Source organism: Salvelinus alpinus, chromosome 3, assembly GCF_045679555.1.
Source record: "Salvelinus alpinus chromosome 3, SLU_Salpinus.1, whole genome shotgun sequence".
Classification (NCBI taxonomy): Eukaryota; Metazoa; Chordata; class Actinopteri; order Salmoniformes; family Salmonidae; genus Salvelinus; species Salvelinus alpinus.
Window position 1 is genome coordinate 66,245,130 of NC_092088.1, and position 27,646 is coordinate 66,272,775.

The 27,646-nt window shown below is 44.4% G+C and overlaps 1 protein-coding gene across 1 annotated transcript; it reads left to right on the plus strand.

Moving 5' to 3' along the window:
* The first annotated feature begins 15,550 nt into the window (after window positions 1-15,550).
* srgn (serglycin) lies at window positions 15,551-23,354 on the plus strand. The gene is made up of 3 exons (XM_071393749.1): window positions 15,551-15,853; window positions 20,558-20,696; window positions 22,504-23,354. Exons 1-3 carry the CDS (start codon window positions 15,781-15,783, stop codon window positions 22,712-22,714), a joined length of 423 nt encoding a protein of 140 aa, XP_071249850.1. The 5' UTR covers window positions 15,551-15,780; the 3' UTR covers window positions 22,715-23,354.
* The last annotated feature ends 4,292 nt before the right edge of the window (window positions 23,355-27,646 follow it).

Sequence of the window (27,646 nt, forward strand, 5' to 3'; positions counted from 1 at the left end):
GTTTTTAATACAGTATCAAATCGTATCTATGTATTAAAGTTCCAAGCAGATTTGTTGCTGCAACAGAACGGTCAGTGTGGCCCACGAAACTGAAGAGGGTGCTGTTACTCATCAAATGGCTTCTAGGTCATAAAATCCACAGGCAGATAATACAGTGGAAGTTATTTACTTACTTATTTTAGTAGTTGTACAAGAACTTTACTTCATTGTCAGTACTATACTAATGAGAAACATAAATATATCCAATGCTCCCAGGAAAGTATAGCCATAGATGTCTTACCCTATCATAACCCCAAATCTAAGACTATTCCAGTGTTTATGTTTTTGTAACAATTTGAGTGTTTGACAACAAACAACATATATATTTAAAATGGTTTCAAAAGGTATTATGGATCTCCTTGCGTCCATAGCTGTCCTTGCGTCCATGAATTTGAGTGTGGTTGTCACGCCCTGACCTTAGTGATCCTTTTTATGTCTCTATTTGGTTTGGTCAGGGTGTGATTTGGGGTGGGCATTCTATGTTTTTGTTTTCTATGATTTTGTATTTCTATGTTTTGGCTGGGTATGGTTCTCAATCAGGGACAGCTGTCTATCGTTGCCTCTGATTGGGAACCATACTTAGGTAGCCCTTTTCCCTCCTTTCAGTGTGGGAAGTTGTCTTTGTTTGTGGCACTATAGTCTTAAGCTTCACAGTTGTTTTTGTATTGTTTATTGTTTTTTGTCGGCGTCATCCTAATAAAAAGGAATATGTACGCTCACCACGCTGTGCTTTGGTCTACTTCATTCGACGGCCGTGACAGTGGTTACATTTCCTAAACCCCATCCCTCAGTTTATCAAACAAAGTGGTATGGTCAGGCTGTTAAAATAACAGATTGTGCCTTTCGTTGGAAATTACCCTTATGATATGTGTATTAGCAGATGTGACTATGACTAGTATGTATCACTTCATCTTTTCCTCCAATAACCCCCCCCCCTCTTGTCACGATCGTCTTGATGAGGAAGAGTGGACCAAGGCGCAGCGTGATACGAATACATCTTTTTATTAGTGAAGATGAAACACGAAACGAAACACTTTGACAAACTAACAAAAACAACAAACGACCGTGAAGCTACAAACGTTAGTGCATACACAAGCTACAAACGTTAAACATAGACAATTACCCACAAACACCTAAAGCCTATGGCTGCCTTAAATATGGCTCCCAATCAGAGACAACAATAAACAGCTGTCTCTGATTGAGAACCAAACCAGGCAACCATAGACTTTCCTAAACACCTACACTGAACACAACCCCATACATACTACAAAACCCCCTAAACAATACACACACCCTAAACTAGACAAAAACCCAAACATCCCCCCATGTCACACCCTGACCTAACTAAACGAATAAAGAAAATCAATATAACAAAGGCCAGGGTGTGACAGTACCCCCCCCCCCCCAAAGGTGCGGACTCCGGCCGCAAAACCTGACACAGAAGGGGAGGGTCCGGGTGGGCCTTCCTATGGTGGCGGCTCGGGTGCGGGACGTGGACCCCCCTCCACTATAGTCACTACCCGCTTTGGTGGCGCCTCTGGAACGGCGAGTCCCGGACTGAATACCATCCCATAGGGCGCCACTGGACGGAGGGGCAGCTCCGGACTGAGGGGCAGCTCCGGACTGAGGGGCAGCTCCGGACTGAGGGGCAGCTCATGACTGGCAGATGGCTCTGGCGGATCCTGGCTGACTGATGGCTCTGGCGGATCCTGGCTGACTGATGGCTCTGGCGGATCCTGGCTGACTGACGGCTCTGGCGGATCCTGGCTGACTGACGGCTCTGGCGGATCCTGGCTGACTGACGGCTCTGGCGGATCCTGGCTGACTGACGGCTCTGGCGGATCCTGGCTGACTGACGGCTCTGGCGGATCCTGGCTGGCTGGCTCTGGCGGATCCTGGCTGGCTGGCTCTGGCTGGTCATGGCTGGCTGACGGCTCTGGCTGGTCATGGCTGGCTGACGGCTCTGGCTGGTCATGGCTGGCTGACGGCTCTGGCTGGTCATGGCTGGCTGACGGCTCTGGCTGGTTATGGCTGGCTGACGGCTCTGGCTGGTCATGGCTGGCTGACGGCTCTCGCTGGTCATGGCTGGCTGACGGCTCTGGCTGGTCATGGCTGGCTGACGGCTCTGGCTGGTCATGGCTGGCGGACGGCTCTGGCTGGTCATGGCTGGCGGACGGCTCTGGCTGGTCATGGCTGGCGGACGGCTCTGGCTGATTCTGTCTGGCGGACGGCTCTGGCTGATCCTGTCTGGCGGACGGCTCTGGCTGATCCTGTCTGGCGGACGGCTCTGGCTGATCCTGTCTGGCGGACGGCTCTGGCTGATCCTGTCTGGCGGACGGCTCTAGCGGCTCGGGACAGACGGGCGGCTCTGACGGCTCGGGACAGACGGGCAGCTCTGACGGCTCGGGACAGACGGGCAGCTCTGACGGCTCGGGACAGACGGGCAGCTCTGACGGCTCGGGACAGACGGGCAGCTCTGACGGCTCGGGACAGACGGGCAGCTCTGACGGCTCGGGACAGACGGGCAGCTCTGACGGCTCGGGACAGACGGGCAGCTCTGACGGCTCTGGGCAGACGGGCAGCTCTGACGGCTCTGGGCAGACGGACAGTGCAGGCGGCACTGGGCAGACGGCAGACTCTGGCCGGCTGAGGCGCACAGTAGGCCTGGTGCGTGGTACCGGAACTGGAGGTACCGTGCTGAGGACACGCACCTCAAGGCTAGTGCGGGGAGAAGGAACAGGGCATACTGGACCCTGGAGACGCACATTAGGCCTAGTGCGTGGTGCCGGAACTGGTGGTACCGGGCTGGGGACACGCACCTCAAGGCTAGTGCGGGGAGCAGCAACAGGACGCACAGGACTCTGGAGACGCACAGGAGGCTTGGTGCGTGGTGCCGGAACTGGTGGTACCGGGCTGGAGACACGCACCATAGGGCGAGTGCGTGGAGGAGGAACCGGGCTCTGGAGACACACTGGAAGCCTGGTGCGTGGTGTTGGCACTGGTGGTACTGGGCTGGGGCGGGGAGGTGGCGCCGGATATACCGGACCATGCAGGCGTACTGGCTCCCTTGAGCACTGAGCCTGCCCAACCTTACCTGGTTGTATGCTCCCCGTCGTCCGACCAATGCGGGGAGGTGGAATAACCCGCACTGGGCTGTGTAGGCGAACCGGGGACACCATGCGTAAGGCTGGTGCCATGTATGCCGGCCCGAGGAGACGCACTGGAGACCAGACGCGTTGAGCCGGCTTCATGGCACCTGGCTCAATGCCCAATCTAGCCCTGCCAGTGCGGGGAGGTGGAATAACCCGCACCGGGCTATGCACACGTACAGGAGACACCATGCGCTCTACCGCATAACACGGTGTCTGCCCGTACTCTCGCACTCCATGGTAAGTACAGGGAGTAGGCGCAGGTCTCCTACCTGACTTCGCCACACTCCCTTTTAGCCTCCCCCCCAATAATTTTTTGGGGCTGACTCACAGGCTTCCTACCGCGTCGTCTTGCTGCCTCCATTCGCCGGTATCCCTCCTCGCACTGCGCCAGAGAATCCCAGGCGGGCTCCGGCATTCGCCCTGGGTCGATCTTCCACCTGTCGATCTCCTCCCACGTAGTGTAGCCCAGATCCTGCTCCCATTTCCATAAATCCTGTGTAGGTGGGTCCTGTTGCTGTTTCACACGCTGCTTGGTCCTGGGTTGGTGGGAAATTCTGTCACGGTCGTCTTGATGAGGAAGAGCGGACCAAGGCGCAGCGTGATACGAATACATATTTTTATTAGTGAAGATGAAACACGAAACGAAACACTTTGACAAACTAACAAAAACAAAAAACGACCGTGAAGCTACAAACGTTAGTGCATACACAAGCTACAAACGTTAAACATAGACAATTACCCACAAACACCTAAAGCCTATGGCTGCCTTAAATATGGCTCCCAATCAGAGACAACAATAAACAGCTGTCTCTGATTGAGAACCAAACCAGGCAACCATAGACTTTCCTAAACACCTACACTGAACACAACCCCATACATACTACAAAAACCCCTAAACAATACACACACCATAAACTAGACAAAAACCCAAACATCCCCCCATGTCACACCCTGACCTAACTAAACTAATAAAGAAAATCAATATAACAAAGGCCAGGGTGTGACACCCCTCCTCCCCTTGTCATACACACACATCCTTAGCTCTCAATTACAAAGTAGTAGATTATATGTTTAGATGAACAAGCCTTCACTGTGTTGATAGTTGAAAATAAAAACATCTGATAAGCTTTATCTATTGATCTATCTACTAGTTCCTCACAGACAAGTTACCAGGACGACATTTTGTTAGGCAGGTCATTACGCAATGTCAATCTATTGGTAATCAGTTTTTTTAATCCTAATCACTGGTCCGCTACAGGATACTGCAGGAACGTACCTTTATCTTAGTTCCCCTTTGAAAGGCTCACAAATGCTTGATGTGTATGAATATTTTATTTTATAAAGGAAACATTTTATTGTAACATTCACACAAACATGTAATACATTTCTTAAATAAGAAAAGATTGCCATTGATAAATGGACCCTAAAACAGCTTAGACAGACTTAGATGTACATAATTGTAACTTTCAGGTCCTGTGAGTAGTTAATTACAGACCTTTATTGTTTCAGTTTTAAGAGGCATATATGTGTATCTGTGCCAAGATGTATTACCACTTCAGCTCTAAATATACTTTGAATGCAAAACCATCCGAATGTGAATTCTCTAGAGTGACACGTAAACAGAGCTATGGATAGCATTTAGCTTGTCTTGGTATGACTTGGCTGTAAGATGAAACCTCGGCCTGACAATGACAGTGCAGTCTTCAAAACCCCAATGAAGAGGTATTTTCCTTTCTCTGTGTGTGCTAAAGAGAGATTACAGACCGCAATGACAGCTGACGAGCATGCTTGTTATTTTATAAACATTCCAAAATAGTAGCTAATACTTGCTTTTATTAAAGCAAAAGCTGGTTTCGGTGGCAAGGTGGAGAATCATTATTTTTGTGGGTCAAAAATGTGAATTTCATATATTTTACTAAACAAAAATGGTGTCCATAATAACAAAATAAAAGAAACAACAATATTATAATTGAAACATGCTTTCTCACTGCCCTAGAAAAATGACTGGTTTAAGACATTTAATTTACTAGGTCATCAAACTGCACATCAAACACTTCCGTTTTTGCTCAGCTAGGATATTTTACTCCCACTGATATTTGAGACAGACAGGCAGCAAATAATTTAGATGACCTCATTCACTGCAGTTTTAATGGTAGTATCGTTAGGAACTTGTCTAAGCAGAAAATAAAATGTCTCAAATATCTACCTACCGGGGTACATGGCACCAGCCCTACGCATGGTGTCTCCAGTACGTGTGCATAGCCTAGTGCGGCCTATTCCACCTCGCCGCACTGGCATGGCTACGGTGAGCATTCAGCCAGGTAGGGTTGGGCAGGCTCGGTGCTCGAGACCTGTAGTGCGCCTCCACGGTCCGCTCTATCCGGTGCCTTCTCCACGCACCAGCCCTCCTGTGGCAGCCCCACGCATCAGCTCTCCTGTGGCAGCCCCACGCACCAGCTCTCCTGTGGCAGCCCCACGCACCAGCCCTCCGGTGGCAGCACCACGTACCAGGCCTCCAGTTCCTGCTCCCCGCACTCGCCCAGAGGTGCGTGTCCCCAGCCCGGTACCACCAGTTCCAGCACCACGCACCAGGCCTACAGTGCGCCTCCAGGGTCCAGTATGCCCTGTTCCTGCTCCCCGCACTCGCCTAGAGGTGCGGGTCCCCAGCCCGGTACCACCAGTTCCGGCACCACGCACTAGGCCTACAATGCGCCCCGGCAGGCCTGTGCCGCCTGTCTGTCCTGAGCCACCTGAGCCGCCTGTCTGTCCTGAGCCGCCTGAGCCGTCCGTCTGTCCTGAGCCACCTGAGCCGCCCGTCTGTCCTGAGCTGCCCGTCTGTCCTGAGTCGCCCTTCAGTCAGGAGCCGCCTGAGTCGCCCTTCAGTCAGGAGCCGCCTGAGCCGCCCTTCAGTCCAGAGGCGCCTGAGCCGCCCTTCAATCCAGAGGCGCCTGAGCTGCCCTTCAGTCTGGAGCTGCCCTTCAGTCCGGAGCTGCCCTTCAGTCCGGAGCTGCCCCTCAGTCCGGAGCTGCCCCTCAGTCCGGAGCTGCCCCTCAGTCCGGAGCTGGCCCTCAGTCCGGAGCTGCCCCTCAGTCCAGAGCTGCCCCTCAGTCCAGAGGCGCTCCTCAGTCCAGTGGGGCCTTTTATTAGGGTCCTCGGTCCAAGGTCGGAGGCGAGGGTCGCCGCTCTAAAGAAGCCAATGAAGAGGGCTAAGACTAAGGTGGAGTGGGGTCCACGTCCCGCGCCAGAGCCGCCACCGCGGACAGATGCCCACCCAGACCCTCCCCTATAGGTTTAGGTTTTGCGGCCGGGGGGGGGGCTGTCACGCCCTGACCATAGTTTGCTTTGTATGTTTCTATGTTTTGTTTGGTCAGGGTGTGATCTGAGTGGGCATTCTATGTTGTATGTCTAGTTTGTCTATTTCTATGTGTTTGGCCTGATATGGTTCTCAATCAGAGGCAGGTGTTAGTCGTTGTCTCTGATTGGGAACCATATTTAGGTAGCCTGTTTTGTATTGTGGGTTGTGGGTGATTGTTCCTGTTCCTGTGTGTGTGTTCACGTTACGGGACTGTTTCGTCATCGTTTGGTTGTTGGTTTGTTGTTTTGGTTCTTGTTTCAAGTATTCTAATTAAAATGAATACTCACCACGCTGCATCTTGGTCCTCCGATCCTTCTTACTACTCCTCCTCAGATGAGGAGGACGACGAACGTTACAGTTTGAGGTGTTCAGATCACAAAGAAGAACATTCGTGAGATGCATAAAAAATGAAAAGATGCTGGAGGAGTTCTTGACGCCATCTGTCAAGCATGGTGGAGGCAATGTGATGGTCTGGGTGTGCTTTGGTGGTGGTAAAGTGGGAGATTTTACAGGGTAAAAGGGATATTGAAGAAGGAAGGCAATCACTCCATTTTGCAACACCATACCCTGTGGACGTCGCTTATTTGGAGCCAATTTCCTCCTACAACAGGACAATGACCCAAAGCACAGCTCCAAATTATGAAATAATTATTTTGGAAAGAAGCAGTCAGCTGGTATTCTGTCTATAATGGAGTGTCCAGCACAGTTACCGGATCTCAACCCTATTGAGCTGTTGTGGGAGCAGCTTGACCGTATGGTATGTAAGAAGTGCCTATCAAGCCAATCCAATTTGTGGGAGGTGTTTCAGGAAGCATGGGGTGAAATCTCTTCAGATTTCCTCAACAAATTGACAACTAGAATGCCAAAGGTCTGCAAGGCTGTAATTGCTGCAAATGGAGGATTCTTTGACGAAAGCAAAGTTTGAAGGACACAATTATTATCTCAATTCAAAATCATTATTTATGACCTTGTCAACGTCTTGACTATATATCCTATTCATTTTGCACCTAATTTCATGTATGTTTTCATGGAAAACAAGGACATTTCTGAGTGACTACTATGAATTAATCTTTTGGATAATCTATTGGGTCAAAGAGAGAATTTTTATGATTCAAATTATGCTGTGTCAACAGATTATGGTCTACTGCAGTTTTACAATGGGACAACCAATTTTTATAGCCGTTGAATGTTCAGATATACGTACTGTATGAATAATCTTTATTTAGGCTATATCAAATCAAATCAAATCAAGTTTATTTTATATAGCCCTTCGTACATCAGCTAATATCTCGAAGTGCTGTACAGAAACCCAGCCTAAAACCCCAAACAGCAAGCAATGCAGGTGTAGAAGCACGGTGGCTAGGAAAAACTCCCTAGAAAGGCCAAAACCTAGGAAGAAACCTAGAGAGGAACCAGGCTATGAGGGGTGGCCAGTCCTCTTCTGGCTGTGCCGGGTGAAGAATTATAACAGAACATGGCCAAGATGTTCAAAATGTTCATAAATGACAAGCATAGTCAAATAATAATCAGGAATAAATGTCAGTTGGCTTTTCATAGCCGATCATTAAGAGTTGAAAACAGCAGGTCTGGGACAGGTAGCACATCCGGTGGACAGGTCAGGGTTCCATAACCGCAGGCAGAACAGTTGAAACTGGAACAGCAGCAAGGCCAGGTGGACTGGGGACAGCAAGGAGTCATCATGCCCGGTAGTCCTGACGCATGGTCCTAGGGCTCAGGTCCTCCGAGAGAGAGAAAGAAAGAGAGAAGGAGAGAATTAAAGAGAGCATACTTAAATTCACACAGGACACTGGATAAAACAGGAGAAGTACTCCAGATATAACCAACTGACCCTAGCCCCCCGACACATAAACTACTGCAGCATAAATACTGGAGGCTGAGACAGGAGGGGTCAGGAGACACTGTGGCCCCATCCGATGATACCCCCGGACATGGCCAAACAGGAAGGATATAACCCCACCCACTTTGCCAAAGCACAGCCCCCGCACCACTAGAGGGATATCTTCAACCACCAACTTACAATCCTGAGACAAGGCCGAGTATAGCCCACAAAGATCTCCACCACAGCACAAACCAAGGGGGGGGCGCCAACCCACACAGGAAGATCACGTCAGTAACTCAACCCACTCAAGTGACGCACCCCTCCTAGGGACGGCATGAAAGAGCACCAGTAAGCCAGTGACTCAGCCCCTGTAATAGGGTTAGAGGCAGAGAATCTCAGTGGAGAGAGGGGAACCGGCCAGGCAGAGACAGCAAGGGCGGTTCGTTGCTCCAGAGCCTTTCCGTTCACCTTCACACCCCTGGGCCAGACTACACTCAATCATATGACCTACTGAAGAGATAAGTCTTCAGTAAAGACTTAAAGGTTGAGACCGAGTCTGCGTCTCTCACATGGGTAGGCAGACCATTCCATAAAAATGGAGATCTATAGGAGAAAGCCCTGCCTCCAGCTGTTTGCTTAGAAATTCTAGGGACAATTAGGAGGCCTGCGTCTTGTGACCGTAGCGTAAGTGTAGGTATGTACGGCAGGACCAACTCGGAAAGATAGGTAGGAGCAAGCCCATGTAACGCTTTATAGGTTAACAGTAAAACCTTGAAATCAGCCCTTGCCTTAACAGGAAGCCAGTGTAGGGAAGCTAGCACTGGAGTAATATGATCAATTTTCTTGGTGCTAGTCAGGATTCTAGCAGCCGTATTTAGCACTAACTGAAGTTTATTTAGTGCTTTATCCGGGTAGCCGGAAAGTAGAGCATTGCAGTAGTCTAACCTAGAAGTAACAAATGCATGGATTAATTTTTCTGCATCATTTTTGGACAGAAAATTTCTGATTTTTGCAATGTTACGTAGATGGAAAAAAGCTGTCCTTGAAACAGTCTTGATATGTTCGTCAAAAGAGAGATCAGGGTCCAGAGTAATGCCGAGGTCCTTCACAGTTTTATTTGAGACGACTTTACAACCATCAAGATTAATTGTCAGATTTAACAGAAGATCTCTTTGTTTCTTGGGACCTAGAACAAGCATCTCTGTTTTGTCCGAGTTTAAAAGTAGAAAGTTTTCAGCCATCCACTTCCTTATGTCTGAAACACAGGCTTCTAGCGAGGGCAATTTTGGGGCTTCACCATGTTTCATTGAAATGTACAGCTGTGTGTCATCCGCATAGCAGTGAAAGTTAACATTATGTTTTCGAATGACATCCCCAAGAGGTAAAATATATAGTGAAAACAATAGTGGTCCTAAAATGGAACCTTGAGGAACACCAAAATGTACAGTTGATTTGTCAGAGGACAAACCATTCACAGAGACAAACTGATATCTTTCCGACAGATAAGATCTAAACCAGGCCAGAACTTGTCCGTGTAGACCAATTTGGGTTTCCAGTCTCTCCAAAAGAATGTGGTGATCGATGGTGTCAAAGGCAGCACTAAGGTCTAGTAGCACGAGGACAGATGCAGAGCCTCGGTCTGACGCCATTAAAAGGTCATTTACCACCTTCACAAGTGCAGTCTCAGTGCTATGATGGGGTCTAAAACCAGACTGAAGCATTTCGTATACATTGTTTGTCTTCAGGAAGGCAGTGAGTTGCTGCGCAACAGCTTTTTCAAAATTTTTTGAGAGGAATGGAAGATTCGATATAGGCCGATAGTTTTTTATATTTTCTGGGTCAAGGTTTGGCTTTTTCAAGAGAGGCTTTATTACTGCCACTTTTAGTGAGTTTGGTACACATCCGGTGGATAGAGAGCCGTTTATTATGTTCAACATAGGAGGGCCAAGCACATGAAGCAGCTCTTTCAGTAGTTTAGTTGGAATAGGATTCAGTATGCAGCTTGAAGGTTTCGAGACCATGATTATTTTCATCATTGTGTCAAGAGATATAGTACTAAAACACTTACATTTACATTTAAGTCATTTAGCAGACGCTCTTATCCAGAGCGACTTACAAGTTGGTGCATTCACCTTATGATATCCAGTGGAACAACCACTTTACAATAGTGCATCTAACTCTTTTAAGGGGGGGGGGGGTTAGAAGGATTACTTTATCCTATCCTAGGTATTCCTTAAAGAGGTGGTGTTTCAGGTGTTTCCGGAAGGTGGTGATTGACTCCGCTGACCTGGCGTCGTGGGGGAGTTTGTTCCACCATTGGGGTGCCAGAGCAGCGAACAGTTTTGACTGGGCTGAGCGGGAGCTGTACTTCCTCAGAGGTAGGGAGGCGAGCAGGCCAGAGGTGGATGAACGCAGTGCCCTTGTTTGGGTGTAGGGCCTGATCAGAGCCTGAAGGTACGGAGGTGCCGTTCCCCTCACAGCTCCGTAGGCAAGCACCATGGTCTTGTAGCGGATGCGAGCTTCAACTGGAAGCCAGTGGAGAGAGCGGAGGAGCGGGGTGACGTGAGAGAACTTGGGAAGGTTGAACACCAGACGGGCTGCGGCGTTCTGGATGAGTTGTAGGGGTTTAATGGCACAGGCAGGGAGCCCAGCCAACAGCGAGTTGCAGTAGTCCAGACGGGAGATGACAAGTGCCTGGATTAGGACCTGCGCCGCTTCCTGTGTGAGGCAGGGTCGTACTCTGCGAATGTTGTAGAGCATGAACCTACAGGAACGGGTCACCGCCTTGATGTTAGTTGAGAACGACAGGGTGTTGTCCAGGATCACGCCAAGGTTCTTAGCACTCTGGGAGGAGGACACAATGGAGTTGTCAACCGTGATGGCGAGATCATGGAACGGGCAGTCCTTCCCCGGGAGGAAGAGCAGCTCCGTCTTGCCGAGGTTCAGCTTGAGGTGGTGATCCGTCATCCACACTGATATGTCTGCCAGACATGCAGAGATGCGATTCGCCACCTGGTTATCAGAAGGGGGAAAGGAGAAGATTAATTGTGTGTCGTCTGCATAGCAATGATAGGAGAGACCATGTGAGGATATGACAGAGCCAAGTGACTTGGTGTATAGCGAGAATAGGAGAGGGCCTAGAACAGAGCCCTGGGGGACACCAGTGGTGAGAGCACGTGGTGCGGAGACAGATTCTCGCCACGCCACCTGGTAGGAGCGACCTGTCAGGTAGGACGCAATCCAAGCGTGGGCCGCGCCGGAGATGCCCAACTCGGAGAGGGTGGAGAGGAGGATCTGATGGTTCACTGTATCAAAGGCAGCCGATAGGTCTAGAAGGATGAGAGCAGAGGAGAGAGAGTTAGCTTTAGCAGTGCGGAGCGCCTCCGTGACACAGAGAAGAGCAGTCTCAGTTGAATGACTAGTCTTGAAACCTGACTGATTTGGATCAAGAAGGTCATTCTGAGAGAGATAGCAGGAGAGCTGGCCAAGGACGGCACGTTCAAGAGTTTTGGAGAGAAAAGAAAGAAGGGATACTGGTCTGTAGTTGTTGACATCGGAGGGATCGAGACACTTAAGTGTCTCTCCCAATCCCAGGCCCTGGCAGAGCTGTGCAGATCCAGGACAGCTAAGCCCTGGAGGAATACGCAGATTTAAAGAGGAGTCCGTAATTTGCTTTCTAATGATTATGATCTTTTCCTCAAAGAAGTTCATGAATTTATTACTGCTGAAGGGAAAGCCATCCTCTCTTGGGGAATGCTGCTTTTTAGTTAGCTTTGCAACAGTATCAAAAAGAAATTTTGGATTGTTCTTCTTTTCCTCAATTAAGTTGGAAAAGTAGGATGATCGAGCAGCAGTGAGGGCTCTTCGATACTGCACGGTACTGTCTTTCCAAGCTAGTCGGAAGACTTCCAGTTTGGTGTGGCACTATTTCCGTTCCAATTTTCTGGAAGCTTGCTTCAGAGCTCGGGTATTTTCTGTATACCAGGGAGCTAGTTTCTTATGACAAATGTTTTTCGTTTTTAGGGGTGCAACTGCGTCTAGGGTATTGCGCAATGTTAAATTGAGTCTCTCAGTTAGGTGGTTAACTGATTTTTGTCCTCTGACGTCCTTGGGTAGGCAGAAGGAGTCTGGAAGGGCATCAAGGAATTTTTGTGTTGTCTGAGAATTTATAGCACGACTTTTGATGCTCCTTGGTTGGGGTCTGAGCAGATTATTTGTTGCGATTGCAAACGTAATAAAATGGTGGTCCGATAGTCCAGGATTATGAGGAAAAACATTAAGATCTACAACATTTATTCCATGGGACAAAACTAGGTCCAGAGTATGACTGTGGCAGTGAGTAGGTCCAGAGACATGTTGGACAAAACCCACTGAGTCGATGATGGCTCCGAAAGCCTTTTGGAGTGGGTCTGTGGACTTTTCCATATGAATATTAAAATCACCAAAAATTAGAATATTATCTCCTATGACTACAAGGTCCGATAGGAATTCAGGGAACTCAGTGAGGAACGCTGTATATGGCCCAGGAGGCCTGTAAACAGTCGCTATAAAAAGTGATTGAGTAGGCTGCATAGATTTCATGACTAGAAGCTCAAAAGACGAAAACGTCATTTTTTTTTTGTAAATTGAAATTTGCTATCGTAAATGTTAGCAACACCTCCGCCTTTGCGGGATGCACGGGGGATATGGTCACTAGTGTAACCAGGTGAGGCCTCATTTAACATAGTAAATTCATCAGGCTTAAGCCATGTTTCAGTCAGGCCAATCACATCAAGATTATGATCAGTGATTAGTTCATTGACTATAACTGCCTTTGAAGTGAGGGATCTAACATTAAGTAACCCTATTTTGAGATGTGAGGTATCACGATCTCTTTCAATAATGGGAGGAATGGAGGAGGTCTTTATCCTAATGAGATTGCTAAGGCGAACACCGCCATGTTTAGTTTTGCCCAACCTAGGTCGAGGCACAGACACAGTCAATCAATCAAGTTTCAATCAAGTTTATTTTATATAGCCCTTCGTACATCAGCTAATATCTCGAAGTGCTGTACAGAAACCCAGCCTAAAACCCCAAACAGCAAGCAATGCAGGTGTAGAAGCACGGTGGCTAGGAAAAACTCCCTAGAAAGGCCAAAACCTAGGAAGAAACCTAGAGAGGAACCAGGCTATGAAGGGGTGCCAGTCCTCTTCTGGCTGTGCCGGGTGGAGATTATAACAGAACATGGCCAAGATGTTCAAAATGTTCATAAATGACAAGCATGGTCAAATAATAATCAGGAATAAATGTCAGTTGGCTTTTCATAGCCGATCATTAAGAGTTGAAAACAGCAGGTCTGGGACAGGTAGGGGTTCCATAACTGCAGGCAGAACAGTTGAAACTGGAACAGCAGCAAGGCCAGGTGGACTGGGGACAGCAAGGAGTCATCATGCCCAGTAGTCCTGACGTATGGTCCTAGGGCTCAGGTCCTCCGAGAGAGAGAGAGAAAGAAAGAGAGAAGGAGAGAATTAGAGAGAGCATACTTAAATTCACACAGGACACTGGATAAGACAGGAGAAGTACTCCAGATATAACCAACTGGCCCTAGCCCCCCGACACAAACTACTGCAGCATAAATACTGGAGGCTGAGACAGGAGGGGTCAGGAGACACTGTGGCCCCATCCGATGATACCCCCGGACATGGCCAAACAGGAAGGATATAACCCCACCCACTTTGCCAAAGCACAGCCCCCGCACCACTAGAGGGAAATCTTCAGCCACCAACTTACAATCCTGAGACAAGGCCGAGTATAGCCCACAAAGATCTCCACCACAGCACAAACCAAGGGGGGGCGCCAACCCAGTCTCAATGGGGATGGCTGAGCTGACTACACTGACTATGCTAGTGGCAGACTCCACTAAGCTGGCAGGTTGGCTAACAGCCTGCTGCCTGGCCTGCACCCTATTTCATTGTGGAGCTAGAGGAGTTAGAGCCCTGTCTATGTTGGTAGATAAGATGAGAGCACCCCTCCAGCTAGGATGGAGTCCGTCACTCCTCAGCAGGTCAGGCTTGGTCCTGTTTGTGGGTGAGTCCCAGAAAGAGGGCCAATTATCTACAAATTCTATCTTTTGGGAGGGGCAGAAAACAGTTTTCAACCAGCGATTGAGTTGTGAGACTCTGCTGTAGAGCTCATCACTCCCCCTAACTGGGAGGGGGCCAGAGACAATTACTCGATGCCGACACATCTTTCTAGCTGATTTACACGCTGAAGCTATGTTGCGCTTGGTGACCTCTGACTGTTTCATCCTAACATCGTTGGTGCCGACGTGGATAACAATATCTCTATACTCTCTACACTCGCCAGTTTTAGCTTTAGCCAGCACCATCTTCAGATTAGCCTTAACGTCGGTAGCCCTGCCCCCTGGTAAACAGTGTATGATCGCTGGGTGATTCGTTTTAAGTCTAATACTGCGGGTAATGGAGTCGCCAATGACTAGGGTTTTCAATTTGTCAGAGCTAATGGTGGGAGCCTTCGGCGTCTCAGACCCCGTAACGGGAGGAGTAGAGACAAGAGAAGACTCGGCCTCAGACTCCGACTCGCTACTTAATGGGGAAAACCGGTTGAAAGTTTCTGTCGGCTGAATGAGCGACACCAGTTGAGCATTCCTACAGCATTTCCCTCCAGAAGCCATGAGAAAGTTGTCCGGCTGCGGGGACTGTGCGGGGGGTTTATACTACTATCTGTACTTACTGGTGGCACAGACGCTGTTTCATCCTTTCATACACTGAAATTACCCTTGCCTAACGATTGCGTCTGAAGCTGGGCTTGCAGCACAGCTATCCTCGCCATAAGGCGATCGTTCTCCTGTATATTATGAGTACAGCGACTGCAATTAGAAGACATAATGTTAATGTTACTACTTAGCTTCGACTGTTGAAAGTGCTGACGAACCATGTCCAGATAAAGCGTCTGGAGTGAAAAAGTTGAATGAGGGAAAAAAGTTGTGATGGAAAAACTAAAAATATAAACGGTAATTAAAAAGTAAAAAGAAAAAAAACGTAAAGTTGTCAGCTAGCAAAGTAAGGTTGGCAACAAAACGCACAGCAACAAAACGCACAGCAACACATCTGCAAGTTCAAGAGGAAGTGACGCGTGACTCACACACACATTGACACATATATCTACGTTATTAACTCAATGCGGCGAACGTCGGCATGCCAGATATGGAAGACAATAACTTTCCACTGCAGATGTTAAACTTCTTACGAAGACGTCTGGTTTCAGGAAATAATGACGCATAAATGGGCAGGGTTTGGAGACATTCAACAGCACGATTAAGTGTATTTAAGAATATTCACACAGAGGTTATTCTTTAAAGGATATATTGACGTCTCCTCATTACAAAGGAAATAATGAAGGGACTACTGAATTTGAAGATCTGTCTGACACTGGCTGTCATTTTCTTTCTCGCAGATAACGGATTTGGTAAGTAGCCCATTCAAATAAATAATGGGCTATATCAAATGTTTGGATTAGCCACATGTTCGGTACTACAGTATTTAACTGTTGAGAAAAGTAAGTAGGTGTAGTTACGGATTTGTAACAATAACATTTATGTTGATTAATTCATGTTGAAAACGTATCTGCGCTTCTGCTATTAATTTGATGTCTGCTTTTGGCACGCTTGACAAAATACCCTAGGTTGCTGACAAGATGTCACGAAACCGCGTCTGTATATTTTGTCTAAATTTGTCTGTATTTTCTGACTGAAGGACATCTTTTTCACTACCAGAATAAAGTATGAGTAAGAGTATTAAAACATTTGAAGAACCACAAATTAGAACAATGCACATGTTGCTCATAACTTTAATCTGCCATTTATAAAAGGGGTGGTTGCATAAGTGAAAGTGTAATTTGATCGGTAACGCTATATTTTAAGGGGTCCTTATTACAGTGTAATTACATATGTAATTAAACTAACAATTATTGTAATTACTTGTAATAGTTCATAGCAACACGGTAATAACAACATGTAACTGTTGGTAATTGCAGTCTGTAATTACAGAGGTATAACAATGAATGCATGTTACCATGCTTGTTACACATGTTAAAGTTTTGTGATAGCATCCCACCGCACCATATTGCTCAGTGCTATCCGGAATCCGTGGGACATCCTTACCCTAACCCCTACCCCAAACCGAACCATAACCCTTACGTAACCCTAACCCGTACCTTAACCTTTTTAAATATCAACTTCAGTGGGGTAGGGACATCCCAAGGATCATGGATAGCACGGACCGCATCATAATTCAGCTCATTGACATAATTGCAATAAAGGGCTCTGGGGTCTGATTTCCAGGCCCAATGTGAAAATCAGGTTCACATACAAAAAAAATAATTAGAATTGGTCATTCATTTAACGGTGCATTTGACAACGGATCAATTACTTTAACTATAATTTAAACATATTTAGACACATTAATAAACCGTTATGGTCAGAGGTTAAAGTAGATATAATTTCTTACCGGTACAGGACACCCAAGCGCATACACACACTTTTTTATAGAATAGATGCAATCAGACAAGTACATATATAATCCCTTTTAATTTCATATGATCTCTTTGGGCCTAGGCCTTGTAAATATTTGTCCTATCACTTTTAATATGTATTACCTTTTAATGTGGCATAAACACAACCAGTCATAGTTATTTTCATCTGATTGTCAAACAATCACTTCAAAAAGACGCTCCTGCAGGGTACCCGCGCACGTTTGTCCACGCATTGTGCTCCTGCAATTTGATGAATGGAAAGAGACATCCGTTACAAAACACCTAAACGTGTATTGTAATGACATTCTGCAATTGTCATTAGGCTTACACAGCCTGCATTGATGCAACCACAGCTGTCCAAGCGCGTCTCGGTCGTTGCCACTCATCTCCGCTTGTCAAAATGTACAACTTTTAATGTGGCTGACATGCGTTAGTGTTAAATAATGGTGTAAAATAGCCTATATTTTTCATGTCATTTTGTGTTAATTATTGTGATAGGCTCACGTTTTACCGGTACAGGATACCCCAATATTTATTTTTGCCGGGATGCTGTGCTGTACCAGACCATACCGGCTTACTTTCACCCCTGGTTATGGTTAAACTTGTGAAATAGTCAATCGTGAGAGAAAGTATTGTTTCCATGGAATTTATTTTGCTTTTTTGGACACATTAATTCTGCTGGATGATTTACCATAGGTAGTTAGCTTGCTAGCCTAATGTTAGCTAGCTAACTGTAACTAGCTAGCAAACGTCAGCTCATGTTTTTGTTTGACCTACCTACTAGGCTAGCTAGCTAGTTACCATCTAATATAGTTTTTTTGGGATTAGCTAGCATGCTAACCTTGACTAACTAGCTAAAGCTGGCAATTATACTATGGTCTCTACTTGCTAGATAACTAGCTAGCTAACGTTAGATTGGCTCGATGGTCTTCCCTGAACCTTGGGTAAAACGTGAGACACACCCAGAATGTTAGCTAGCTAGCTACTTGTGTCAACACACTATGAGTAACGTTAGTGCATTTTCAATGTAGCTAATAATTTAACACTAGATTATTTATCAGCACAGATAGAACAGTGAGACAGATATTTCACCGGATGTATAAATGTGAAGCATCCGGTTAACGTATCCACTCACTACCAGTAGCCAGCAGTGGGAGAAGATTGATTTTGGCCGACATTCTGATAATTTTCTCATCGATGAAACATTTGATCTCCATACCGTTTTCTGTTTCCAAAACTAGAATCTGTAACAAACAGATTGGACTGCGTTTTGTAGACTTTACTCTTGCCAATGAGTAAAAAACTGCGTTGTTTAGAATGAGTGCAAGGGTGAATTGAGTTATTGCACACGCGCACTTCAAAGTAAGCGTTCCCTAACGGGAATATGCAAATAAATGCTAGAATGCGCCAATAGGATCTCACTAGCTTGTGCTTGTTCTGCCCTCTATGATTAATTTGCTCCAATTGGAAACGACAGGCTCTGATCTTTCTTGGGTTAGTTAAACAAATCTTTGTTATTAGTGTTAGCAAGCACTAATATGGCTAGTGGGATATCACAACTAGGTAGTTAGGTAGGCCAAGCTATGCCTAAATCATAGAAATCATGATGAAGATAACCAGAGGTAATAGTGTCTATGCTAAATTGTCATATATATTCTTCTTCTCTACCACAGATACCTACAATTTATTTTGTATTTTTTTTATTTCACCTTTATTTAACCAGGTAGGCTAGTTGAGAACAAGTTCTCATTTACAACTGCGACCTGGCCAAGATAAAGCAAAGCAGTTCGACACATACTACAACACAGTTACACATGGAATTAACAAGCATACATAAGGCCCCAGAAGAGTTTAGATAGTGGAATGAGTTTGACACGTGCTCTAAGGGCCGAGTGTCTGCGGGTTTTCGCTCCACGCTTGTACTTGATTGATGAATTAAGGTCACTAATTAGTAAGGAACTCCCCTCACCTGGTTGTCTATAGGTCTTAATTGAAAGGAAAAAACTAAAACCTGCAGACACTCGGCCCGCCGTGGAATGAGTTTGACACCCCTGCCCTAAACCTTTTCAGGCCTATTGATTATGCACAGGCTGCAGGCATTATAATCAGCATCCAGATGTATAGAAATGAATAACCTTAATGTATGTAGATGACAATACCCTTTCAAGCACAACTACAACTTGAGAGCTTCAAGTTCCTTGGTATCCACATCATCAACAAACTAACATGGTCCAAGCACACCAAGACAGTCGTGAAGAGGGCACGACAAAATCTATTCCCCCACAGGAATATAAAAAGATTTGGCATGGGTCCTCGGATCCTCAAAAGGTTCTACAGCTGCACCATTGAAAGCATCCTGACGTGTTGCATCACTGCCTGGTATGGCAACTGCTCGGCCTCTGACCACAAGGCACTACAGAGGGTAGGGCGTACGGCCCAGTACATGACTTGGGCCAAGCTTCCTGCCATCCAGGACCTCTATACCAGGCGGTGACAGAGGAAGGCCCTAAAAATTGTCAAAGACTCCAGTCACCCTAGTCATAGACTGTTCTCTCTGTTATCGCACGGCAAGTGGTACTGGAGCGCCAAGTCTAGGTCCAAAAGCTTCTAAACAGCTTCTACCCCCAAGCCATAAGACTCCTGAACATCTAATCAAATGGCTACCCAGTCTATTTGCATCCCCCCTCTTTTACACTGCTGCTACTCTCTGTTATTATCTATGCATAGTCACTTTAATAACTCTACCTACATGTACATATTACCTCAATTACCTCGACTAACCGGTGCCCCCGCACACTAACTCTTTACCGGTTCCCCCTGTATATAGCCTCGCTATTGTTATTTTACTGCTGCTCTTAAATTATTTGTTACTTTTATTTATTTTTTGTAGGTATTTTTCTTATAACTGCATTGTTGGTTAAGAGCTTGTAAGTAAGCATTTCACTGTAACTGTAACGTTCGTCCAAGTCGTTCTCCTCAGACGAGGAGGAGCATGGATCGGACCAAAACGCAGCGATGTGTGTAGACATAATGAATGAATTTATTTAGACAAACACGAAGCACACTTGATAAATTACAAAATAACGTAGACCGACCTGAACATGAGAACTTAACAAACAACGCACGAACAGGAACAGACTACACAAACGAAACAGTCCCGTGTGGCACAAACACTGACACGGAAGACAATCACCCACAAACAAACAGTGAGAACAGCCTACCTTCATATGGTTCTCAATCAGAGGAAACGTCAAACACCTGCCCCTGATTGAGAACCATATAAGGCTAATTAACCATGAACCTAAACAAGAAACAAATAACATAGACTGCCCACCCCAACTCACGCCCTGACCATACTAAACAAATACAAAAACAACAGAAAACAGGTCAGGAACGTGACAGTAACTACACCTGTTGTGACAAATGCATCAAATAACATCAAATTTAATTTCATTTGATGTTACTCAGGAACCACACCTGGAAGCACCTGCTTTCAATACAATTTATATCCCTCATTTACTCAGTTTCCTTTATTTTGGCAGTAACCTGTATTTCATATTCAATAGGAATATTGTCCATGAAGAGTCTCTGTCACAAATTAGTTATGTTTATATATTGTTATTCCCTTATGAAACACAGGTGCTCCAGCAAAAGGTAGATATATGTGGGTTAAGTGCAGTCCAGACGCCAAGAATCCCAACTGTGAGACACAGAGGGGTCCCTGGATGGACTTGCCTGGGCCTCCTGACAGACTCCCTCCATTTGCAGTAAAGGATATGTAAGTATACATCATCGCAAATTAATTTATCCGGAGACCAAAGCTTGATGGGCTATTGAATTTCAGAATTTAGCATAATGTGACAGAATTGTCCTGATTAACTTCTTTGCTCCATTGTTTTTGATGAGATATGTCCCCATAAAGGATTGCAATAATAGACTTGATCAATAACATTTCTGAATTTTCAAGAATCACTATACAATTTCCTGTAGTAGGGAATGTTTTTTAATGACAGAATCAGTCTGGTAGTTGCGTACTGTGACTTGAATGGCCTCTGATATTCTTTCTCCTTCCGAGAGTGATGGTAGCATACAAGAAGTAAGCACTTTATTGACTTACTACTATGAGTTTAAACTACACTCTATGGTTCTAGATTATCCTGCTGAAAGTTGAGTGTTTAAACTACAAGCCATATGAATTAGGTGATCTAATTATACATGAGTGAAGGAGCACCCAAGCATTAATATCTGCATTCATTATATTACAGCAGACAGAAGAGAACAATATGTACTCAGCTCTGTTAAACATTTTCACTATTGAGGAAGCTAAACATTTGCTATCATATGGACATTTGCTATCATATGGCCTAAGACACCACTTCCCCTTTAGTGTTTTAAGTCCTCAGCAAGACATTGTATCAGTTAGAAAACATCAGGACCCAAAAGGGTTGGATCTCACGAAACCCTCTTCCCTATACTGTAGGTCGCACAGAAAGGGCTTATCATTATAAATTCCCTCTAAGCATGTTAAAAAAAACATTGGCAAAAAGTCAGGAAATACTGTTTAATTATAAATGTTGTGTACTACGGTTGTTAAAAGTACCATGCAAACAGAAGCATCGGTAAGTTTACTAATACCTAATATCTGTACTTTACTTTACTATTTATATTTTTGACAACTTTTACTTTTACTTCACTACATTCATAAAGAAAATAATGTATTTTTTACTCCATACATCCCTGACAACCAAAAGTACTCGTTACATTTGGAATGCTTAGCAGGACAGGAAAATTGTAAAATTCACACACTTATCAAGAGAACAACCCTGGTCATCCCTACTGCCTCTGATCTGAAAGACTCACTAAACACATGCTTCGTTTGTAAATGAGGTCTGAGTGTTGGAACGTGCCCCGGGCTATCTGTAAATTAAAATAAACAAGAAAATGTTGTCATCTGGTTTGCTTAAAATAAGGAATTTGAAATGATTTATACTTTAACTTTTCATACTTAAGTATATTTTAGCGATTACATTTACTTTTGATACCTACGTATATTTCAAACCAAATACTTTTAGACTTTTACTCAAGTAGTATTTTACTAGGTGACATTCACTTTTACTTGAGTCATTTTCTATTATGGTATCTTTACTTTTACTCAAGTATGATAATTGGGTACTTTTCCCACCACTGTTACTATGTAACAAATCCAATGTAGTGACTGGAGTAATAAGTGTTTCTTCACAGGTATTAGAGCAACTTTTTAATGTTTTACAACAGATTAATCTAAATGTGTTTATTTTCTAATTTACTTAGTTGATAATGTAAGCAAAGGAACACTATTTCAACAATATATTCTCTTCATAGAACGTTTTAGAGTTATCACTCAGCCTTTCTTGTTAATCACTTTATGAAATATTGTTGATTCAATGCACAATTCAACTGAATACGACAGGCTCCCAGACAAACGAAGCAGGGATGATGGGAGTGTAGAGACGCCCCAGCCTGTGCTGTAGTGAAAAATCATAGGAAGAGCTTAGAGGATGTAGACTGTAATGGCTAATGGTCTTGTGCTTCTGTTTTTCTTCCAGAGTGCTGGAAGAGGATGGCTCAGAGCTAGAGCAGTCAGGCGAGGGTTCTGAAACTGGAATCCTCTTCACTGAGCAGGGCTCTGGCGACCAGTTGGCCAGCGCAGATGTGGACGGGATTGACTACTCTGACTTTGTTTACCCACAGAAAATGACCATGGATCAGGCTCTGCCTCCTGCTTGGGAATTGAAAAAGGATCACCTGATTCTGTAGCCTGCCAGAATGCAAAATATTGAAATGTTGATGTTAATCTGTTTGTGTAAAATGAATTGGCTCTTGCAACCTCTCAAGATTACAGTAGCACATGCTTTTTGATCCAGTTATTGATGCTTGGCTTTGTAAAATTGTATTTAATCTGATTTAGGTAACTGAAGTTTAGTTATTTTCCCATGGAACCAAAGAGATTAAATTAGTCTTCCGTGTGTTTTTTTTTGTATTTTTATTATTATTTGTAATACCAGCCAAGAATGTTAATAATTTTATTTTTAAACAGGATTTTCAGGGGTATATCGTGCTTTAATTGTTTTACATTTTAGTCATTTAGCAGACGCTCTTATCCAGAGTGACTTCCAGTAGTAGTGAGTGCATATATTTGTTTACATTTTAGTACTGGTCTCCTGTGGGAATCAAACCCACAACCCTGGCATTGCAAGCACCAGGGTCTACCAACTGAGCCACAATGAAAACTATAAGATATATATTGTGAAACACTCCGTTTTCAAATATACTTTATTCAGAATTTCCACGATGGTCACAATCTAACATGATATCATTCCGCACTTGTATTTTCTCATCCGAGCAAAATGTTTTGACAATTTGAAGGATTAAATAAACATATGTTTTAATCATCCAATGATTTATAACTCAAATACTGTTTTAGAGAGGATATGAGCTCCCTATGCTTCTGTAGCGGACATGAGTCGGGCTCATGGTCTCGTGATGAGGTAGCCCTGCCTGTGACTTCAGAATCAGTCATGCTCAACACCACCTGGTATTCCCTGTTAGTCTAATGGTCAATACATTGGGTTCTCCTGTGGGAGACCATGGTTCAGATCCAGTGGCAATGGGTGCCATTTAAGATGAGGGAGGACGATTATTTTTCTTATGAGCATGGCCTTATTTTAATTACAGCATATTGGATGACTGTCATTCATATTCCATTCACCCAGCTCAAAGTAACATCGATAGGTTTAGGCTATTACATGAAACTCAAATTTTCTCTACACCCATCAGGAGGATGCTACAACATAGCCTATGAATTAATGTTTATAATGTAGGTGCACACAGGTCGAGAGACAAATTGACAGTGACACACTGCCTTGCATACACTTGCCTGCATCTTGCTGATCTAATCATTAGTCCAACATTTGCAAACAAAAATTTATATTTGCAAAATTAAGGTATGTTTATGCCCGTTTCGTTCTGTTTGCTCCTGTCTAAGAAAAGTTTTTCAACAGAATCGACGTAATGAATAGACCCGATCACACTTAAACACAGTTCACTGTCATAGCAGCCACGTTGTATTCCTTCTCGCATCTACACACTCTCTTGCTCTCACCTTTTCCCTTTGCTTGTGGACTTCAATGCACAATACATCAGCTGTCTGTGACCACGTGAAAAAACCTTTCCAAGCCAAACCATATCATAACCGCTGACTGCTACACACAGTCTACATCGTTGTCACCATATTAGCTAAAGTAACATCATAGTCACCATAGCTAATAGAACTAACGCGTTCGTAACCCTGCTAATCATGGGGCGGCAGGTAGCCTAGTGGTTAGAGCGTTGGGCCAGTAACCGAAAGATTGGTAGATTAAATCCCCGAGCTGACAAGGTAAAAATCTGTCGTTCTGCCCCTGAACAAGGCAGTTAACCCACTGTTTCTAGGCCATCATTGTAAATAAGAACTTGTTCTTAACTGACATGCCTAGTTAAATAAAGGTTAACAAATTTAAATCATGCAGTACAGTGTATAGTCAGTAAACAGTTTAGCAATTACACTGGCGGGCCTAGTGGCAATAAATTAGGTAAACCTTAACTTGACTTAGAATAGTTCCAGTGTTGTGTTGGATAGCTAACATAGCTTCCCTCTGTTTGAGTAGACTAAACTAGCTAGCTGCATTTGCTAGCGTTGAAACTAAGGACAAAATATAGCTCTTGCTTTCCTTCATTTTTGAAGAAATTAATTTGTTCAAAACATTTAAACTATTGTCTTTCGCTCTCTTTGAGTCAACTACTCACCACATTTTATGCACTGCAGTGCTAGCTAGCTGTAGTTTATGCCTTGATTAATTGTCTGATCCTTTGATTGGGTGGACAAAATGTCAGTTCATGCTGCAAGAGCTTTGATAGGTTGGAGGACGTCCTCGGGAAGTTGTCATAATTACTGTGTAAGTCTATGGAAGGGGGTGAGAACCATGAGCCTCCTAAGTTTTGTATTGAAGTCAATGTACCCAGAGGAGCTGTCCTCTGGCTACACCATGGTGCTACCCTACAGAGTGCTGTTAAAGATACTGTAGACCTTCATTGCATAACAGTGTGTTTTGATCAATTACTTGGTGACGTGAATATATTTAGTATAGTTTTATCTGAAAAGGATAGCTTTTAAATGTTTCACTATTTAAATTTTTATGAAATTCACTGAATATGGTCCCCCCCCCCCACTGTTCAGATCCCCACATGACACTTCCACCACACTGTGTCATTTCCTGAACTGCCCATAGTCTGTTATCACACCCTTGTGTTGAATATTTCCCTGAGCTTCGTCTGTAGAGTTTCTCATGACTTAGAAAACCTCCTGTTACAAAATATATTAGCCTGTCATGAGTTAGTAAGCGGCAAACGCACTTGCCTCTCTTTAACAAAACTTTCCAGATGAGAATGCAAGATAAAAACACTACTGTATTGTTCCTTTAAGTACACAAAGTAGTGCACAGGTTTCACTAGTGTTTTTGTATCTTTAACTTCAAGCTATATGTCAAACTATAATTTTGATCTTACACACTGTCAGTCTTTGCATTCATAGATCCATCTTTGAATTTGAGAGTGGTTACATTTCTCCAGGCTGAATAACGAATTAAGGATTGTGCATTTAAAGGGGCAAGTCTGCTCCACCTATTCATATGACTTTAGGTCACATGATAGCTCATGGATTTTAAAGTGTGATGTTTGCAGCAAGAGGATTTACATTACACATTTCTCTGTCAAAATAAAAGTTTACTGAGTAACGCTGGATGGTCACACATATGTATCAAAGTCAAGAGATATGAATAGGGATAATCTAAACCTCTTCTAAAGAAAGTTACTGTAAACAATAGAGATATTGCCAAAACCTTCAGAAATGTATTGTCATCTGCAAACAGTGCGTGTTAATTTACTTATTAATGTTCTTGAATGCTCCTTTCCAGGTGAAAGGGATTTTTTGCCTATGCAAGCTGCTTTGTTATCATTATTTTCATACTCAAGTGACACTTCGAAAAGAGATCTCATTCTCAATGTGATAACCTGTCTAAATAAAGAATATATACATTGTTTTATACATCTGCTACCTTCACTTTTTCAAATCAAATCAAATGTTATTTGTCACATGCAGCGAATACAACAGGTGTAGACTTTACCGTGAAGTGCTTACTTACAAACCTGTTCCCAACAATGCAAAGTTAAAAAGTGGGAAACATTTGCTAAAAATAAATAGTAACACAATAAAATAATGAGAATATACACAAGGAGTACCGGTACCGAGTCAATGTACAGGAGTACGAGGTAGAGGTAATTGAGGTAATGTGTACATTTAGGTATGTGTAAAAGTGACTAGGCAATCAGGATAGATAACAAACAGAGTAGCAGCAGCGTATGAAAGAGTGTGAAAGTGTGTGTGTGTGTGTGTGTGTGTGTGTGAGCGTATGTGTGTGTTGGAGTGTCAGTGTAGTATCTGTGAATGTGTGGGTGGAGTCCAGTGAGTGTTCATAAAGCCGGTGAAAGATAGTCAGTGTAAATTAAAAGGGGTCAAAGCAAATAGTCAGGGTAGCCATTTGATTAACTGTTCGGCAGTCTTATGGCTTGGGGGTAGAAACTGTTTGGGAGCCTTTTGGACCCAGCCTTGCGTTCCAGTACCGCTTACCGTGCGGTAGCAGAGAGAACAGTCTATCACTTGGGTGGCTGGAGTCTTTGACAATTTTTAGGGCCTTCCTCTGACACAGCCTGGTATAGAGGTCCTGGATGGCAGGGAGCTCAGCCCCAGTGATGTACTGGGCCATACGTACTACCATCTGTAGCGTCTTACGGTCGGATGCCAAGCAGTTGCCATACTAAACGGTGATACAGCCAGTTAAAAACTTCTTAGGGATTGGTGTCCCTTCCACGGGACGATTGAGCTAACGTAGGCTAATGCGATTAGCATGAGGTTGTGAGTAAAAATAACATTTCCCAGGACATAGACATATCTGATATTGGCAGAAAGCTTAAATTCTTGTTAATCAATCTGCACTGTCCAATTTACAGTAGCTATTACAGTGAAATAATACCATGCTATTGTTTGAGGAGAGGGCATAATTTTGAACATAGAGTTATTAATAAACAATTTAGGCACATTTGGGCAGCCTTGATACAACATTTTGAACATAAATGCAATGATTCATTGGATCAGTCTAAAACGTAGCACACGCTGCACTCTAGTGGCCAAAATCTATATTGCACCTGGGCTGGAATAATACATTTTTGCCTTTCTCTTGCATTTCAATAGAAAATAACGTTTTTTTCCCATTGTATTATCTTTTACCAGATCTATTGTGTTATATTCTCCTACATTCCTTTCACAGTTCCACAAACTTCAAAGTGTTTCCTTTCAAATGGTACCAAGAATATGCATATCCTTGATTCAGGGCCTGAGCTACAGGCAGTTAGATTTAGGTATGTCATTTTAGGTGCAAATTTAAAAAAAAGGGGCGGATCCTTAAGAGATATTAAGATGCTGTCAATGTTGCAGCTGTATAACATTTTGAGGACCTGAGGGCCCATGCCAAATCTTTTCTGCCTCCTGAGGGGGAAGAGGCGTTGTCGTGGCCTCTTCATGACTGTGTTGGTGTGTTTGGACCATGATAGATCCTTAGTGTTGTGGACACCGAGGAACTTGAAGCTCTTGACCCG

Bases quoted from the DNA above. Each gene is read 5' to 3' on its own strand.
- srgn (XM_071393749.1), top strand. From the start codon at position 15,781: ATGAAGGGACTACTGAATTTGAAGATCTGTCTGACACTGGCTGTCATT. The intron at 15,854-20,557 runs GTAAGTAGCCCA...TATGAAACACAG, and splicing joins TCTCGCAGATAACGGATTTG to GTGCTCCAGCAAAAGGTAGA. The intron at 20,697-22,503 runs GTAAGTATACAT...TTTTTCTTCCAG, and splicing joins CCATTTGCAGTAAAGGATAT to AGTGCTGGAAGAGGATGGCT.